Source organism: Arachis duranensis, chromosome 2 (assembly GCF_000817695.3).
Source record: "Arachis duranensis cultivar V14167 chromosome 2, aradu.V14167.gnm2.J7QH, whole genome shotgun sequence".
Classification (NCBI taxonomy): domain Eukaryota; kingdom Viridiplantae; phylum Streptophyta; class Magnoliopsida; order Fabales; family Fabaceae; genus Arachis; species Arachis duranensis.
In genome coordinates this window covers 14,814,278-14,834,002 of record NC_029773.3, presented here as the reverse complement: position 1 = coordinate 14,834,002, position 19,725 = coordinate 14,814,278, and the positions used below count along the sequence as shown (strand labels likewise).

The 19,725-nt window shown below is 36.2% G+C and overlaps 1 protein-coding gene across 3 annotated transcripts; it reads left to right on the top strand.

Moving 5' to 3' along the window:
- The first annotated feature begins 1,097 nt into the window (after positions 1 to 1,097).
- On the top strand, positions 1,098 to 12,355 carry LOC107473711 (uncharacterized). Of its 3 annotated transcripts, XM_052256913.1 has the most exons (10): positions 1,100 to 1,348; positions 1,461 to 1,534; positions 2,547 to 2,627; positions 2,730 to 2,822; positions 3,063 to 3,182; positions 3,475 to 3,546; positions 4,442 to 4,519; positions 5,345 to 5,704; positions 5,856 to 5,926; positions 12,001 to 12,355. In XM_052256913.1, exons 1-8 carry the CDS (start codon positions 1,258 to 1,260, stop codon positions 5,534 to 5,536), a joined length of 801 nt encoding a protein of 266 aa, XP_052112873.1. In that variant the 5' UTR covers positions 1,100 to 1,257; the 3' UTR covers positions 5,537 to 5,704; positions 5,856 to 5,926; positions 12,001 to 12,355. The 3 variants fall into 3 exon arrangements, with proteins under 3 accessions (XP_015948781.1, XP_052112873.1, XP_015948780.1); XM_016093294.3 differs by lacking the exon at positions 12,001 to 12,355 and having other exon boundaries at positions 5,856 to 6,167; XM_016093295.3 differs by lacking the exons at positions 3,063 to 3,182; positions 12,001 to 12,355 and having other exon boundaries at positions 1,098 to 1,348; positions 5,856 to 6,167.
- Positions 12,356 to 19,725: the final 7,370 nt, after the last annotated feature.

The following is a 19,725-nucleotide window of genomic DNA, read 5'->3' as shown; positions in this document are numbered from 1 at the left end:
AGACGAAAGGACTAAATTATCCTCCGTTTGTTAAAGTCAGAAACTTTTTTATATTTAAATTTTGTCAAAAATATATTTGTTAAAAATTAAAAAGATCAGGAACCTATCTATCTTTTTCCCAAAATTTTAAAACAACTTTCACCACCTATGCAAAAGATAAAAAGATTTTTATTTAGACAAATAATTAATTAATCTATCAATTCTATTTCCATACCTAATATATGATCTGTAATGCTTCACCATTTGAATAGAAATTAGAAACAAGTATCACAATGATGTTAGCAAGAGTTAGAATTACTTAAATATTATTAAGAACACAATTTAAAGGCCTTGCCACCTTGAATATCTTTTAAAATTTAGAACCTATCTCCTTCACTCAACAAGAATATGAATTATCACAATCTTCATTAATATAGGATGAAACCTAGAATAGTAATAATATTTTACTTAAAAAAAATTCTCATAGAAAACAAAGAATATAAACAACACAAAACGAGCTGAATTCATGGCAAGACACTGCAAAATGAGGTACACTCATGGTAAAATGTTGCAAAACTATTTTCTTTTCAAGGCAAACACACTAAAAATATAGAAAATAAAAACCAAGAGTAGTAAATGCACGAGAGAAAAAATGACTAAAACAACGATAATAAGTTACCCTTGAGGCCTTGACACAGTGATGCCGGCGATAACAAAGAATAGCTCCTAGCGGTAACAACGAAAGGTGAAGCTTAAACAAAGACGATAAGCTGTATGTAGATCCGATAAATTATAAAAAAAAGGACGAAAAAACAGAAAAATTCTAATCTATTAAAAAACGAGATGAAATTAGAATAGAAAAATTTGAATAAGGATAAATTTAAAAAAAATATTATTAAAATTTTAATTTTAGTTTTTTTTATAATATTTCTATGTTTTAAAGGTATTGAAATTCAAATTATTTTTTTTTAGTTTTTTATGGTATTTTTTAACCCAACAAGTCAAAGACTAGTCCGTTGTGAATCTAAATTTCATTTAAGAATCTATCGCTTACTTAAACAAACGAATGAACTGACTACTCAAACCCAAATTGGTTTCAAACTAAAATTTTAGTTACATTCTCTTATCACCAAAGATGCCGAGGCCCAGTCTTCTCTCCCAATAGCAAACAAACGCAGCCCAAGAGGGGGAGAAAAGTGAACTGAAATTTCAGCATCAGTGTTTGAGTGGTGTCCCTCTGCGTCTCATTAGGTAGTTGGAATAAACGCGGCAGCAGTCATGGATGACCTTCCAGAATCTTCCTCTAAAGGCACCAAACGCCGCCGCATGGATGATTCCGCCGCCGACGCCGCAACCTCCTCGTCACTGCGTACGCACGTTTTCTTCTTCTTCTTCGCCTCTCTCTCTCTCTTTCTCTCTCTTTCTCTCTCTCTCTCTCTCTCTCTAGGTTGAATTTTTGTGAATTCGAGCATATTTTGCAGAGGACGATCTCACATTCAGCGATACGCTCGTCGCGCTCCAAATCATGCGAGCTCAGTTCCCTGACATTGATAAGGTTTGCTTCCTCCTTCTGCGAACACTTCCTAGTTTGATTTTGATTCATCTTCAGCATCTCTCTCTCTCTGTTTTATAATGAACTGGCTGTTAGTTATTTGTGTTGAGTATAAAACTATATTATGCTAGGGTCCATTTGGTTAGTGTCATATAGACACAAATACATAGAGATTTTGTTTTAGCATTTAGAATCTGAAACATAGAAGGAAGAGTCTGCGTGTCCTGTCTCACCTTGTCTCTCGATCTAAACGCAGTGTTAGTTCTCAAATTTGTGTTTGAAAGATACTCAGGATAGTGAATTACTCTTTTAGGTATTTATTGTATCAAGTCCGATCTTTATAGTATTAAATGAACTATCCTTATAAGTATCAAAATGATGGGTAGGATAGGTGTAAATTGGGGAACTAAATTGATATTGATATCTTATAACATTCTCAAAATCGCATTCGAACTTACTTCATGTCATGTATATATTTGATTTGTTGGACTAGTTCAAGTATTTACTAGAAGAGGTTTATTTTGATATAGTGCCAATAATTGCTTCCATCGTGAATTAATCATATATTTTTTACAGCATTAAAGTCGTTATTATAGGATTCAAACACATCTAATGGTATGTCAATGTTTGATTCAATGATAATATGAAAAAGCTTTTAAGGTGATATCAAAATTTAATCCTTTGTTATTCAAGTGCCATGTAACATTGTTGTAATTGAGTGCTACATAACATTATATGGTTGGACTTGGATGAATTATTGCATGTTACTTGAGTGCATTAAAGGTGGTTGTACTAGTGTATATCTTTAATTTCTATAATAAAGGAAGATTAGGTATTTAGAAAAGAATACACTTTTTATTTGATAGCAAAATACAACATATACCTAAATGAAGGTTGGTCATATTGTGAGTTAGAGTAAGCACAATCCTTTCTGATACTTTTAAAGCATGCGAATTTTAGTTGTGTTTATTGTAATAGATTTAAAGTGTCAATAATTGACGTTTGAATTTTGCAGGTTTCGGTTCAGCCTTTTATATTAAAATCCCAGTTGTATAGCAGTGTAAAGGACAGAACGCAGGTGGACAGGGAATTGGAGGTCTGATAAATTTCATAATCTTTGTGCTTTAATTTGCTAAACATCAAAGCTTTGATGGATACGTGGTAATTGGGTGATATATCTTGTTTGTGCAATGTGCAGTCTCTAAGGAGGGACAAAGTTCTGCGTATTTTCAAATTAAATACTGGACAAGATGATCATGCTATAATGTTTTTGGATGACTACATAAAGCAGGTTAGTTTGTGTTATTATGATTCCAACTTTCAGGAATGCAGTGTTGGGCCATAGTATAAAATGTTCATTCTAGTTTTAGTGCTACTGAATTGTCCCCATCTTGGATGTCTTAGTTTATTTCCTTTTTGATTTAAGAATGTAGTTCACTACAATATGAGTTGTTTCTGCTGACCTATTTATGCTTCTGAAAGGACTGTCACTGAAATGTTCCAGTTATCTTTTCTGACTATTGATCCATAGATAGATCAAGTTTTTAAAAGAATGGAAGGAAAGAAAGAAATGGAAGATGAAGTTTTTGGGTGGTTCAAAAATTATGTTCTGGATTTGAAGCTGGAAACTGGCATTGAACATCAGGAGCTTGTGAGTGAGATTCACTAATAAGCTTATTTATACCATATAATAATTCCCAGTTCTGTTTATTACACTGTCTACTCTATAACAAATCCTTGTAATATGGCAAATGCCTTTACTTTGGAAGAATCGGAATGCTAAACATAGGAGTGTCAAGTGCATCATACAGATTTATATTCAGATATACTAATATAAAAGATGATATTTTCTGATTTATCAGCTCAAAATCTTTGTACTTTGTTATCTCAGGGAATTTACTGAATCAATTTCTATAATTAGCGAAGTGTGCTTCTTGATGCAGTGCTCACTCTTGTCACTTGGGGGGAAGGTGAAGGACAGCCACATCACCCTTTTAATTAATGCCGGTGTCATTGTGAGTAAACATGAAATATAAAAGCTCTGTTTACTTTTTTTATTCATTGGTTGGCCGTAGTTACCCTTCTGTAGTTATAACTATATTTATGTTTGTACAATTGTACATACTAGATAGAGTATGAAGTCTTTGAGTGAGTGATTAAACAAAGAGGGCAACCACATTAGATATTTTTGGGAGGAAAGTTTTTTGTAGTTTCTTCACAAATTGGGAAAGTCCGAAGACAATGATACATGACAGTTTTCTAATTTTCTTTGATGGATTACATAATGTCATAAGGGATTTTGAAACTTTTGCTTCCTTTTAGTGATTAAACTTTAATAGTATTTTTAATTATTATCTCTTCTCAATATACCAAAATGCTTGCTAAGAACAATCACAAGACTAAATGTTACTTGGTTTTCTGAGAAGTATGATACAGCTGTTTATCTTGTATTCTATTTCTATGCAAATGGTGCCCAATTTTACACATATTCATTTCTTTTCTATCTCTTTCTTTTGGTACAAAATAAATAATTTGTTTCATTAGGGATATTAAGAAAATTGTACCATTCAATAATGCACTTTTTATGCTTTCTGTTGTCACTGTTAAGCAGTATTGTCTGCAATGAGAATGTTGTAACCTTTCTCTATCATTTCATGCTTTAAGATGCAACAAGATATAGCAAACTTTTTCTTTGGTTAAGCAAATTGTGCACGTCCTCCTATTGTTGGATATACAGAACTTCACTTTATAGGTTCCAGGAATACTTGTCAACACAAGATTCCTGTGGAAAACTTGTGTAGTTTTATGTTGATTATCTCCTTCATATATCTATTTTTGACTACAATGCTGTATGATTATATTCTTTTTTCATCTTAATATTTATGTATAATTTTATTGCATGCTTTCCAGATTCGACAGCTTATTGATCCAAACATGTATTGGTTTGCAATCCCAAATGTTGGCACACTTCTTAAGGGTCTGGCTCAGGTATGAAGATTTAATGTTTACTGTATTTTTCTGTATAGATACTCATGATATAGTTTGATCTCTGTATGTTCCAAGTTAAATTGCATAATATGTTTATTGTACTTTAAGGTGACTTCAACTACGTTTTTAATATTTGAACATGTAAACAATCGGGGTTTTGTCTAGGAATTAGTTTGACACCCTTTCTAATTCTGAAATCTCAATTACTGACTAACTAATCCCCTCCACTCCCTCTATTTAACTGACTTCTCTAAGTGACCAACCAAGGAGAGTGAAACAAAGGGAAGGATATAAATTCCCTAAAAAGTACTTATTTTTATTGAGTTTGTTTCAATTTATTTTCCAAACTTATATTTGTCTTAACACAATATGTCATATATTTAGTTATGTTAATATGTGGAACTTGTTAATTCCTTAAAATTATATGGCATTATATTTTCTTGTTAATAAATAGAAGAAAATTGCGCCAATGAGTTATAACTCTCCTGCTAGAAGGCCTATTGTATATTTTATCATAACTCTCATCTCTACTCTACTAAGTAAATCTTTAACCTCTTTTATCCATTTTAACTCCATCTAGAATTTTGCAAATTTCAATCTGAATTCTCAAAATACAATTTGCATCAGGTACTTTAGTAAGCATAAATTACAACATAGGAAAATATTTAGTCTCTTGGTTGGGATGTGATTTAGTAGTTACTTGGATTTGATGGTATTTCAGATTTGTACTCTTTACCAAAATGATACTTATGCATAATTATTTTTGAAGATCATGAGGAAATAGTTTTGAGATCACATTAAAATTGTTCTCACTTTGTTGTTCAGGGTAGAAATGAACTTATTTCACTTCTCAGTCGTCGTAGATATAAGGAGATGATGTTAGCCACCTTGGAGAAGAAGCGTCTTCGAATGTCTCCACTTGATATGAGATTTCATCTTCGTGACTTGATTGGTTCCGGACATCTCAGAACTGACCATACACCAACTGGTTTAATCATTCGACTCTCAAAAGATTGAGATTCAGAGAGTCCTAGATGTGCTTTGATCCATCAAATGAATTCAAGAAGAGGTTCAGTTATCTATGCTTTGGATTTAGATATAATTGGTACACCAACTTGGATAAAAATGATAGCCATCCTTGTTGATCAAGAGACCAGACTCAAAATGGACCACTTGATTACCTGTGTAAGCAAATCTTTTTTAATTTCCAATTGTCTTTTCATGGGGCAAATTGTTTAACCAGCATTTTCATTATCCCCCTTTAAAAATAGTGTGAATGTGAACAGTAATGATTAACTAAAGTACTTATGTTCATGTAAGTTCATGTGATTTGCAGGTTACCGGAATCAATTATGAACTATCTGACCAGGCTGTGTGCTTTTAGGGCTGCTACTTCGATTCTTATTGGTATGACAGTTATTTATTTTGTATGAATCTCTGAGTACCCACGACCAGTTTTCTAAATATTCAATTCAAATTATAGTTGGTTAACTTAAAAGTGATATCTGATATGAGAAAGTCCCATGACCAAACAATCATTACCCAAGTTCTCTAGTTTTAAATTGTTACTTGGAGCAAAACTTCTAGTTCATTTTATTTGTCACTCTTACTACTTACCACTAAATATTTATTACAAGATTTCCAATTCTATTTTTTGCATACAATTCTCAGCACAATTAATGACACAAAGGGAATTAGTTTAAGAGAAGTGGGCTAAGTTTTGTGCGAACTTTACCCATAAAGTCTAGGGTTAGGGCTTAAGCTCACTCGGACAGAGATCGAGCCGTTTACATTCCAGGTCATATGGTTTAGGTTTTCTCACTTATCTTTTTCAATTTTAAAAAATGAAATATTAGTATAACAATTATATAACAAATCATAGTTGATAAATATAGGATATTTGAGGAAACATATTCCTAATTAATCATTGCGGGATCTTCTAGTGTATGGTGTTGGATTGTTGGATAATACTTTTTTCTAATGAAGTGAACTTTCACATCTTTGAGGATTAAAACAATACTTAATTCTTAACTTTGATTAGTGTATATTATGGCTATGTCCATCTTCATGTTTTTTTTTTTCTTTTTTAAAAATGGAATGGAAAAGAAGAATTTTTCGAGAGATTTGAGCTGGGTTAATATTTTTGAAAAATTATACAAGGATAAATTCAAAGAATAAGTTAATTACAAATTAATTCTACCGCAGTTAAATATTAACTTTGGTTAACTTTGGGTAACTCAGATCAAGTGTGGTTAATGATCAAATTAAAAAATGAGAAATTCTTGGGCTCAGCAATTTTTAGTAATTTTAGTTATTGGTCAACATAAACACTAAATTGTCATTTTAATAATTTATGTATGTAAATTCTAAAAAATATGGGTATAAATTGTATTGATTTATGAGTGTAAACTGTATTGATTCATATGTGCAAAACTTTAGTAAATATAGGTGTAAATTATATACTTGTGTGCAAAACGTCCGGAAATATGAGTGTAAATTATTGCTAATTAAGTATTAGTCAAAAATAATAATATTTATTAGTTATGTAATATCACTCTTAGAAAAAATAACCAATCAACAATTGACATATTACAAAAGATAAATTATAAATTAATTTAAAGGGGGTTAACTAGAATTTAGAAACCACGGATGAGATTAGGGGAAGAAAAAATTTAGAAACCACATATGAGATTAGGTGAAGAAAAAATATAGGTAACCAATTAGAGGTCCAGCATCTAAGATTTTAAAATTAAAAAATAAACTACAACCTAATTTTAAAATTAAAAAAAAACTTTTGCGCACACAAAAAAGTAAAAAACACGTGTCCTATTATTCCAACTCATAACACTTTGGAACTCTTCTGCTGTCGTGACTCGTGACGTTGCCTCCTCATCACTCTCTGCGCCGTCGAACCCTCTTGGTCCTTCAGTTGTCGCGCTACCACACACCCGCGCCTCCTCTTCCAAACAATTCTTGTCGCGACGCCCATCTTCTCGCGCAAGAACGGCACGATTGCGATCTCTCTCTCCTCTTCTGTCGCCACATCGCCTCCCCTTCGCTCTCCGTGTTGTCGGCCCCTCCTGGTCGCCGGTCATCGCGCCACCGCATACCTGCGCCTTCTTCCAAAACGCTTCTCACTGTGACGCCCATTTCCTCACGCAAGAATGGAGCGGCCACCCCCTCCATCTCTTCACACAGATTTTTTTTTCTTCTTGGTTTTGGATAATTTATTTTACTAATTTTGGATTTTCTTTCTCCTATATTTTAGATTTTTTTTGTGTTTTGCATAATTTTTTTTTGTTTTACAAAGGAGCCCTAAGGCCGAAAAAGGAAAAAACTAGTAAACTCTAGGAAAATACAGTCCACTACAATCAGCTAAAACCAACAAGAAAATTTGGCTATGGGGTTGTTCATAATAGGCTTCATGATAACTCAAGTTCAGAATGAGGTTGGCTAGCTCATCAGCTATTTGATTGTCTTCCAAGTAGTAGGGATGTCAATGGAGCGGGGCGGGGGCGGAGATGTCTCTGTGCACCCCATCTCCGCCCCCAGAATTAATCCCCGTCCTTGTTCCGTTCTCCACCATAGGAGAATAATTGTTCCTATCCCCGCTCCCTGCGTTTTTCGCTTTTTCTAGGGGCCCCATTCTTCATCTCCTTATGTTTAACATTTATATGGAAATTATAATAAAAAATATAAGTTTAGAAATATAACATAACAAATCATAGTTCATAAAATAAAATCTTGAACAATAGGGTTAGGATTTTTCAATGAATGAAATTACTAAAAAAAAACCCTATATTAGAAATAAAGAGGGTTATTAAGTAAGTTCGAAAATTCGGAGAATTATCGAGGATGGGCAGGGATCCCACTCGGGTCCCTGCGCCTGTCTCAAGAGAATTTCGCTTCTCATTCTCATCTCCACGAAAAAAAATTCTCCACCATTGGAATCCATTCGGAGAGGTCCCCGCGGAAATCCCGTCTCCTGGAGATTTTTGACACCCCTACTCGATAGACATGTCTTAGCTCCACTCTTTAGTTACGACTAAGGAGATTAGATATCCATCTAATAATACGTGTTAGAGTAGGATGCTTACAAGGGTATTTCTAATCATCTCAATAGCACCTTTGGAATCAGACTCAACAATAAGCTTCTTGATCTCCCTCTCCCAAGTTATTTCCAAGCCTCGAAAAATAGCATTAATTTCTGCTTCAACAGCATCTTTTGATATTTCTTTTCTTAGTCTTTGTATGTTCTTTTTCCAATCATTTTGAATGTCTCGTTTTATTAGGTTTTAGACTTTTTTAAATGATTTTAGATATCTCGTTTTTCTTAGATTTTGAATGCTTCTTTTTGTTACGTTTCAAATGTTTTTTTTTATTAGTTCTTGGATATTCTTTTTACAAGGGCATTCTTTTTCTTTTTGTAGATTTTGGATGATTATTTTTATTTTTTGGATGTTTATTTCTCCTAAGTTTCGGATATGTCTTTTTTTATATGTTTTGAATGTTTTTATATGTGTTTTGTTTTTGGGATTTGGACGATCTTTTTAATAGTTTTAGATGTCCTTTTTCTTAGTTTTCAGATGTTATTTTTCCAATATTTTGTATGTCTCGTTTTGTTAGGTTTTGGACTTTTTAAAATAATTTTAAATATCTCTTTTTTTGTTAAGTTTTGGATTTTTCTTTTTATTACATTTTAGATATTTCATTTTATTAGATTTTGAATATTATTTTTACAATAATTTTAGATGTTTGTTTTCATTTAGGTTTAGATATTTTTCTTTTTAAAGTTTGGATGTTTCTTTTTATTTGGTTTTAGATGTTTCTCATAATGATTTGAATTCATATTTCTTGAGTAAAGTATCATTTTTGTCCCTAATGTTTGGGGTAAGTCTGAAAGTTGTCCCTAACATTTAAATCATCCTATTTAAGTCCCTAACATTTCAAAATTGACTCAATGTTGTTCTGCCATTAGAGATCTGTTAACGGAATTGACGGTGGACAAAATTAAGACGATTTTGAAACGTTAGGGACTTAAATAAGATGAAACTTTAGGGACAGAAACGATATATAGAAATAAATTTTAATTTTATCCTTCACTAATATCAATCTTTTACGGTACATAGTCATTCAATTATTTTTTAATCACATCTAAGTAAATTATACTTAATCACATTACTTTAATTCTAAATAATTTTTTTTTTTATAATTTTACTCTTAAAGATTTTTACTCATCATGAAATGTTTGTAGAATGACTAGAATCACATTACTTTATTGTATATGTATCATTTTTTTCACCCACAAATCTATGTACTAATCATTCTACAAGTATTTTATGATGAGAAAAAATTTTTAAGAGTAAAATTATAAAAAAAATAAATTTATTTAGAATAAAAGTAATGTGATTAAGTATGATTTATTTAGATGTGATTAAAAAAGTAAATGAATAACTATGTACAGTAAAAAATTGATATTGTTGAAAGATAAAATTAAAATTTATTTCTATGTATCGTTTTTATCCCCAACGTTTTCGTCCTATTTAAGTTCTTAACATCTTAAAATCGTCTCAATTTTGTCCCGCCGTCAATTTTGTTGACAAATTTCTAACGGCAAGACAATATTGAGTCAATTTTGAAACATTAAGGATTTATATAGGACGATTTAAATGTTAAGGACAATTTTAAGACTTATTCCAAATATTAAAGACAAAAATAATACTTTACTCCATATTTCTTTCAAAGAGAAAGTTCAAAAAAAAAATTACTGATTGGCCTAGTCTTTGTAATTATAAATATCTAATAAATATAATTATAAACCAAATTTTCATTCAAAATATAAGTATAAATATTCTCTCCAAAGCAAAATAAACATAATCCAAAACATAATTATAAATATTGTCTCCAAAATAACATAAACATAATTCAAAACACTCAATTTTTATCTTCATACTCTTGTAAGTTAGGTTGGGGGAAGTTAGGTTTTAGGAAAAAATTGCAAAAATACCCCCTCACTAAAAAAAACCTTAGCCCGGCGGAGAAGCCCGCCCCGCCCCGCCAAAGCCCGCCAAAACCCGCGGTTTAAGCGGTGCGGGTTAGGCGGGCTTTTGCTAATTGGCGGTCCCGATTTTCCAGCCCAGCCCGCCTTTTTTGGCGGGTTACGCGGGCCGGCCCGACGGGTTTAGGCCCGTTTGCCACCCCTAGCCTCCCCTATTGGTTATTGTATAATTTTTTAAAAAGATTCAAATAATGGCAGGTCACTTTTTGAAAATTTCACATATGCATAAAAGAAAAGACAATAAATATGAAAAAAATAGTGGTCTCAAACAATTGCATAACATTTCATTTAATTTTAGAGAAAAAAAATAACAAATGATGCTTGATAATTATCCAAAAATAATGTGGCTTTCAATAAAAAGTAATACTCTTTTTGATTATGGATCTTTATTTTTATGAGACTGGCTAGATCTTCCGTTAATATTTTTTTTTGGGTTAACAGAATATGCCTACATAGCACATTAATTCTAAGAATAGTCTTATTTACTTAAATGTGGTGGTATTTTCTGTGATTTTTGAATGTATGATATGAACAGTGCATATTTGAATTTGAATCAAGAGATGTTGATGTATAAGGAACATGAATTTAGAGAATTATTATGACTTCTCTGAAATAAACAAAAATTTAATCCTTGAAAAAAAAGAAACAGCAAAAGAAAAAAATATATAAATTAAATAATAATAATAATAATAAAAGCAAGGTCCAAGGCTCTGAGCATCAATGACTATGGAGGTCAGACATGATTAAAAGCTCAAAGAGTTGTTTCCCTAGTCATATGTTTGTGGTGTGATTGTGTCAAATAATCCTTGAGACAGAACACTTAGAGTCGAGACCAAGTGCGTTTAATAAAGTATGCCAAAGGCTTTGAGCACCACTGTCTGGGAGTAACTGAAAGAAAAATCAGAACTCAAAGGGAGTTCTCCAGTTAAGTGCTTGTGGTGTTTTTGTGTCAAGTAACTCTTGAGACAAAACATTTAAAGTCACGGCTAGGCTCAAGGTGCAAAGCACCAAAGAAAAATAAATTAAAGTAAATGTTGCTGTGTTCAAGGATTAAACTGAAATGTAAAGATCAGAGAATTCATAATATCATCTGGATTCTAATTCTGAATGACAATAACATTCTTGATTCAAAGGAGAGTGAGATACCAAACCTATTTAGGATTACAGTTATAAACCCCACTATAAAAAGAGACATAAGCTTAATCGAACTCTCATTCTCATGCAAATTCACATCCTAAGCCTATATTAGTTTTGGTTGCTTGAGAACAAGCAACAGTTTAAGTTTGGTGTTGTGATGCATGAGCATATTATCTATCTTTTCCTAGTGAATTTGCATCTAATTTGTTGAGTTTAATTAAGAATTAATTATATTTTAGCCACTATGGATGCTATTTTGAGTTTTGTGCAATTTTATTTATTTTAGATAGCATTCGGAGGGATTTGATGAAGTTTCTGCAGAGAAGAAGAAGAAACCAAAGAGATGACCAGCGAAGGCCGACGCGGACGCATGGCTCACGCGACCGCGCAGAATGGAGAAATCGCAATGACGCGATCGCGTGCCTGACGCGAACACGTGGACTGGAATCTGCATATATGACGCGAGCGCGTGGACGACGCGGACGCGTCACATGCGCAATCTGCAATAATTCAGAAAACGCTGGTTACGAATTTCTGGGCTATTTTGACCCACTTTTCAGCCCAGAAAACACAGATTAGAAACTATAGAATGGACAAAGCAAGTGGTCCCCATCCATCAACTGAAAATCTGTTAATTAATTCGAATTTAAATTCAAATATTATCTTTTAGGAAAAGATGTTATCTTAATTTAAAATATTAGATTTTAAATTAATTAGGATTAGTTATAAAAAGGGGAGACTTCTCTTCTATTAAAGGACATTACATTACATTAGAGGGATTCCATTAGAGAATTCTATACTAATTTTCTCTCTTTTCCATAAGCAACTAATCCTCCACTGTTAAGGTTAGGAGCTCTGTCTATTTGTATGGATTGATTTTATTACTTTTTCTATTTTAATTTATGTTTTGGATTTATGTTTAAGAATTGTTTTCGCTCTTTATTTTATGAATTTGGGTGGAACGGAAGTATGACCCTCTTTCTATTTGAGTTCTTGTAAAACTTGGAAAAGCTCTTTACTTGAACAACAGCTTGAAAACATATTCTCCTAAATTTTAATTATTTGGATTTAATGGATACGTGACATATAATCCCCTTATTTTTGGGTAATTAGAGTTTTTGTGGCATGCAAACTGGAATTTGATCATGTACCCTTTAATTGGAATTAATTGACCAAGGAATTGGCAGTTAATGAATTTTAGAGGAGACTAGGAAGGTATAAGGAATTAGGGTCTAGTCACATATAGTTTGCCATAAATTAAATCCTACATAATTAAAATAGTTTGTAAGAAAAGTTAATCCGGAAAAATAGATAACTCTAAAGCCTTAACTGTTTATCCATATTTTATTCCCAATTTATTTAATTGTCTATACTTTTGATATTTTGAATTCAAACTTAAACCTTTTGAACATCTTAAAACCAATTTCTGCTTGTCCAACTAAGCCAATCAATCAAACATTGTTGCTTGATTCATCAATCCTCGTGGGATCGACCCTTACTCACGTAAGGTATTACTTGGTACGACCCGGTGCACTTGCTGGTTAGTAAGTGTGGGTTATAAATACCACATCAAGTTTTTGTAGTCTGACCTAAAGAGGTCGGTCGGCTTGTCGCTAAACATCCCGGATCGAACAGCTTGACCCAGCATATGAACAGTGCCCCTGCTTGAGTTCGATCTTTCTGTGAGATCGTGCTTTTCAGAGCTTCGATCTCTTTGGAAGTCGTGCTCAAGCATTTGTCTGGCTTGTTTCTTCATTGCTTTGCAATCTTTGTAGATTTTCTAGAGGTTTGGTACTTCACAGTCCAACCTCTTTTTAGTGGTAGTGTGGTTTTTCTACCCTTGCCTTCTGGATCACGCCTTACTTTAAGTTCTTGTTGACAACCCTCTGCTTTGGCGAAGTTATCCTTGCGGCTTGATATCCAGACTTTTAGTGTTTTGTCCAATGACTTTTTAGTGTTCTTTATATAGATCCCTTTTTTTAGTCTTGGATGATGTTCGTAGCCCTATTTGAGATTGTGCCTTCTTTGAGTGGAGTTGTATCCTTTTTGGCTAAGCGCATTTGAGTCTTAAGTTGTTTCCCAACCTTTTGGCTTGTTCTTTTTTGAAGTCGTACTTGCGCCTCTTCTTTTAGCTGACGTCGACCTGTATGACTTTGCCCCTGCTTGAGTTCAGACTTTTCCGTGAGACCGTGCTTTCAGAGTTTCAATCTCTTTGGGGAAGTCATGCTCAAGCATCCTGACCTTGGTCGATCTTTGAGTAGTTTCTCCTTGTGCGAGTCTGGTATTGCCCCTTTTACTTTGTTGAGGGGACTTTTCAGCCTTCTTTCGACTTGTTTGTCTTCGCTGTTCGGGCTTTTTAGTCATAATCCAACAACTTTTTAGGTAGTGTTCCGATGGAGAACTTTTTAATAGTCTGTTTGGATGACTTTTTAGCGCCGTTTTGATTTGTGCGTTTGCCTTTTAAGTAGTGTCTTTTTTCAAGACTTCGTACCTTTTAGCAAAGCATTCCTGGCCTTCCTCTGGCCATTTGCGAGATGTCTTTGTCCCTTTTTATGGATCTTTGTAGAGTGTTGGTACTTTGTTGTCCGACCTCTCTTGACCACTTTTGGTTTTGTCCACTTTCTGCTTGGTCGAGGTGGTCCTTGGGGCTAACTTGTCCGACGACTTTTTAGTGTTTTTGTAGAACACTTTTTAGTCATTCTGAACAATTTTGATAACCTTGTCGTGGAGCCATGGCTTTTTGGGCGGAACTATGTCCGTTTTAGCGCACGTTTTTCGTTGGTCCGTCTTCTTCTTGTCGGTCCAAGTTGTAGCTTTCGTTGGTCCGACTTCTTCTTGTTGGTCCAAGCTGTAGCTTTCGTTGGTCCGACTTCTTCTTGTCGGTCCAAGCTGTTGCTTTCGTTGGTCCGATCTCTTCTTGTCGGTCCAAGTTGTTGCTTTCGTTTGGTCCGACTTCTTCTTGTCGGTCTCTTCTGAGTTATGTCTGTAATCCTCTTTCTTGGACCTTGTTCAAGTCTCTTTCAGGGATTACTTTTATAACTTTTGTTGCTTGGGCCGACTTTGTCATGTCGGATCCTTCTAAGTTATTTCTGTAATCCTCTTGCTTGGACCTTGTTCAGGTCTCTTTCAGGGATTATTTTTATAACTTGTTTTGTAGGAGACCGACTTCGTTAGGTCGATCTCTTCTAAGTTATTTTTGTAATCCTCTTTCTTTGACCTTTGTTAGGTCTCTTTCAGAGATTACTTTTATAACTTGTTTTGTAGGAGCCCGACTTCATTAGGTCGATCTCTTCTAAGTTATAGCAATTCCTCTTTAATAGGGTTGGCCAGACCTCTTTCCAGGGATTTGCTGATAACTTGGGTTGACTTGGTCTGACTTTTTAGTGTCGGCCAGTCTTTTTAAGTTATTATATAGCAATCCATAAGACCTCGTCAGGTTCTTTTTGGGAACACTTTCGATAACTTCTTGCATTATTCTGTGTTCATCTTTGCCGATTTGTAGATGGTGGTTTCTGTCTCGGTTTGATCGTCCTTTAGGTGAATCACGTTTTCACCTTTGTCGGACGATCATTCCTATCAAGATCGTACAATGAATCTGTTCTTCACTTTCTGTTGATCTGTTGCTTTATAATTGGATGATGAATGCTTCAGATTAATGCGTCTTGGGAGTTTGTAGAGCAATGAATTTGGTTTTCACTTTGTGGACCTTTGTCAAAATCAAATGATGAATTTGGTTTTCATCATGGTCGGGTGGTGAAGTTGGTTTTCATCTTGCCGACTTGTCGCTTTGTAATCGGACGATGAATTTGATTTTCATCTTGCCGACTTTGTCGTGATCGGGCGATGAGTTTGGTTCTCATCTTGCCGACCTTGTCGTGATCGGGTGTCTTGGTAGGAAACTTTTTAGGGAATCTGCGAACTTTTAAACAATAAAATGAGGATATGAATAAGAGTGTGTAGATGTTAGTGCTTACCCTTCTAGGTCAGGCAATCTTTTAGATCTCGGCCTGGCGCCTTTTGCAGGCATGCCATGACCTTGGTAGCTCTCACCCCTCGAGGTCGGACACTTTGTGGTGACCTTTCCCCAGTACTTCCGTGACTTGGCAGGGTCCTTTCCAATTAGCTGCTAGCTTTCTCTCTCCCAGTCGACTTGTTTCGATATCATTTAGGATGAGCTTTTTCGTTGTAGAGGATCGTTTTGGAAAATCCTTCTTCGACTTCTACCGGTATCATTGCCTCTATTCCATAAGCCAATCGGAAAGGTGATTCCTTTGTGGTGGAATGTGGAGTTGTCCGATATGCCCATAGGACTTGTGGGAGCTCTTCAGCCCAAGCTCCCTTTGCGTCTTGTAGCCTCCGTTTTAACCTGACTAGTATGACCTTATTGGCAGCTTCTGCTTGTCCATTAGCCTATGGGTGTTCTACGGGTGTGAATAGGTGCTTTATTTTCAAGTCAGCTTCCAACTTTCTAAAGCCTGCATCTGTGAATTGAGTGTCATTGTTTGTGGTGATGGAGTAAGAAACCACACACCTTGTAACAATGTTTCTGTACAAGAATTTTCGACTTCTTTGAGCAGTGGCATTAGCTAGGGGCTCTGCCTCAATCCATTTTGTGAAGTAATCCACCCCTACAATGAGGAACATGACTTGTCCCGATCCTTGGGGAAGGGGTCCGAGGAGGTCGAGTCCCCATTTTGCGAACGGCCAAGGTGATGTTACATTGACGAGTTCCTCTGGTGGGGCAATGTAGAAGCTAACATGCTTTTGATGTAAAGCTTTGACTTTGTATTTGGGTTTTTGCTCTCTTGTTGCCTCCAAAGGGTGCCCCTGGACTTTCGTGTGAGTCCTGGGGTTTCCTTTTTACTGTTGTATCTGGCACTTGATGTTTTGTTGTTATTGTCCGAGTTGTTTCCTTATTTGTCCAAGTTATTTGGTAATAACCCCACGGTTGACCTATGTCTTCATGAAAAAATATTGCTGAGATGTCTACTAAGATCCCGGACGACATGTCTGATTGACTGGATTCCATAGTTTTAATGCGTGTTACTGTGGCTGACTCTGAGTACTGTGTGTGACTTAGGAGGTTCCGTAGAATGAGTTGGTGTCGCCGGACCCCGAGGAGAGGGTTTGTTTTCCTTCCTTGTTGTGGTCTTGTAATGTAGCCTGGATGAGGCTTCTGTTATTGCCCCCTGGTTTGGTGTTGGCTAGTTTTGAAAATGCATCAGCTCTGGCATTCTGCTCCCGAGGTATGTGTCGGACTTCATATTCCCCGAAATGTCTGAGCTGTTTTTTGTTTTTGTCCACGGTCCCCCGAATTGTCCGAGCTGTTCTCTGGTTTTGTCCAGGGTCCCCCGAATTGTCCAAGCTATTTTTTCATGGTGGGATCCTCAGTTTGGTTGTTCCCTTCTATTTGTGAGGTGACTACTTGTGAATCACTGGACACGGTAAGCTCCTACCTTCTTAGCTAGCGTTAACCCAGCCAGTAGTGCCTCGTATTCAGCTTGGTTATTTAGCTTGATTTGGCTTCCCTGATCGCTTTCTATAATTACACTTGCACCACTCCCAGTTTTATTTGAAGAGTCGTCCATATAGAGATTCCATTTTGTAGGAGTTCCCGGGGTGTACCCTGTGATGAAGTCGGCTAGATATTGTGATTTGATGGCTGTCCAAGCTTCATGTCGAGGATCGAATTCGGATAACTTGATTGCCCACTGTAGGATTCTTCTAGCTAAGTCTGTTTTCTGTAGGATGCCTTTTATGGATGGGTTAGTCCGAACTCTGATAGTGTGAGCTTGAAAGTATGGTGGAGTTGTTGAGAGGTGAGTATGAGGGGGTTTGTTGAACTTTTTCTATCTTTTGATAGTTTAGTTTGGCCCCTTGTAGAGCTTTGCTGATGAAGTAGACGGGTTGTTGCCCACTTTCGTCTTCTCTGACTAGTGGTGAGGCTATTGCCCGATTTTCCTCTGCGAGGTATAATATGAGTTCTTCACTTTCCCGTGGTCTGGGAAGAATGGGTGGTTGCCCCATACTAACTTTTGAAATCTTGGAAGGCTTGTACGCACTCCGTTGTCCTTTTCAAACATCTCTCCCTTCCTTAATATACCTCTTTGAGGTGTCTTTTGCGAGATGATTTAGAGATCCCTCCTCCTGTGAATCCTCCACGAACATGTCTCTCAGGGGTGTGAGGTGGACGTTCAACTCGTCTGACCTCTTTGGCGTGAGACACCCAACTTGTCCGACTCGTCCGACTTCTTTGGCGTGACGTTCAACTCGTCTGACCTCTTTGGTGTGAGGTGGACCTTCATCTCGTCCGACCTCTTTGGGGTGAGGTGGACCTTCAACGCGTCCGACCTCTTTGGTGTGAGGTGAACCTTCAATGCGTCCGACCTCTTTGGTGTGAGGTGGACCCTCAATGCGTCCGACCTCTTTGGTTTTGGATTGGACGAGGTGGTAGGCTTCTCAGTATTGCATATTTCTCAGTAGACATCCACAAGAGACACCCGAAGGGGTGTAATTGTGGTATTTTCAAGGCTTCTCTCCATGTTGATCTTCTTTTTTCTTGGACTCTTTATCCTTATCCCGAGAGGAGTAGGAATGTTCGATTTTTGAGATCTCTCCTAGTCGAGAGTTTTCCTCCATGTTGATGTACTTCTCTGCTCGTTCTTGTACCTCGTTTAGAGATGTTTGGGTGCTTCTTGGATATTGAGTGGCTAAAAGGTCCTTCTCGTAGACCATTGATGAGGCCCCTGATAGCTGCTTCTGTTGGCAGACTTTGTATGCCCAGACATGTTTTGCTGAATCTTTCCATGTAGTTGTGAAGGCTTCTCTCGATCTCCTTGCTTGATCCCTAATAGGCTCGGTGCGTGTTTGGCTTTGTCCCTCTGGATGGAGAATAACGGATTGCATCTGAGGCCTCCGTGAGATACATCCTACTTCTGAAATTGCTAAGATGATGGCTTGGATCTGATGTGCCGTTGTACGGAGTCATGTCTGGAGCTTTGAAGTCCTTTGGGACCTTTAGCTTTCATGATTTCTTTGGTGAATGGATCTTGGTCCTTGCAGGAGCTATCCTCATGAGAGGATCGATTAGCTTTGACCTTGAGATCGACTTCGAGTTTTAGGAGTTTGTCCTCCAATTCCCGGCGTCGCTTTATCTCCCTTTATAGGTCTTTCTCAGCCTTTCGTTGATGTAGGGCTTCTTCTTCCAGTTATTTTAAACGGTCTCGAAGCGCCTCCATGGCTCCCGCATTTGGAGAATCCTTTTTGTTATTAAGTTGAGGAGTATCCTTTGGTGTAGTGTCCGCATTTTTGTGCAGCGTTCTATCCTCTAGATCTGAATCGTGGTCGTTGTCATGGTTGTCCACCATGGTGGTGGGATGACTTTCAAGTTCCCCGGCAACGGCGCCAATGTTCCGAGGGTTACCTGAAACTGAAGGTCGATCTCGGATGAGATCTTCTGTATTGGTCGGAGCTGTTGTGTCCAACCTGTTTAGAGCTGGTGGCCGGAGCTGTCGTGTCCGACCTGTTGGATCTGGCGGTGCTGCTGATCCTTCGTCCCCGAAGGGTGGGGGTATCTGCAAGGGACTCCGATGCTTAAGTTAGCAAGGGTATTAAGCAGGTATTGAGTAGAATCAGAGTATGAGTTATACCTGTGTGCTCTAGTGTATTTATAATGGTAAGGAGTGACCTCTCTGGAGATAAGATAGTTATCTTATCTTATCTTATCTTATCTTATCTTTGAGTGAAGTAATCTTATCTTTAGGGGAACCGCCTTTATCTTTCTGGGCTTTGACTGCCTTTAGATTGGGCTGTGTTCCTTCGTTTTGGGCCTACTTTGGGCTCCTTTGGCGATTTGGCAATTTTCCACCTTTATATTCAATCTAGTGCTATTATTTTGATTTCCAATTATTTTGATTTGCAGTTTTAAAATTGTACACCATGCCAGAATTGAACAAATTGTCATACTCAATAATCAATTACATTCATGTTAATTTCATTTCTACAATCAGCA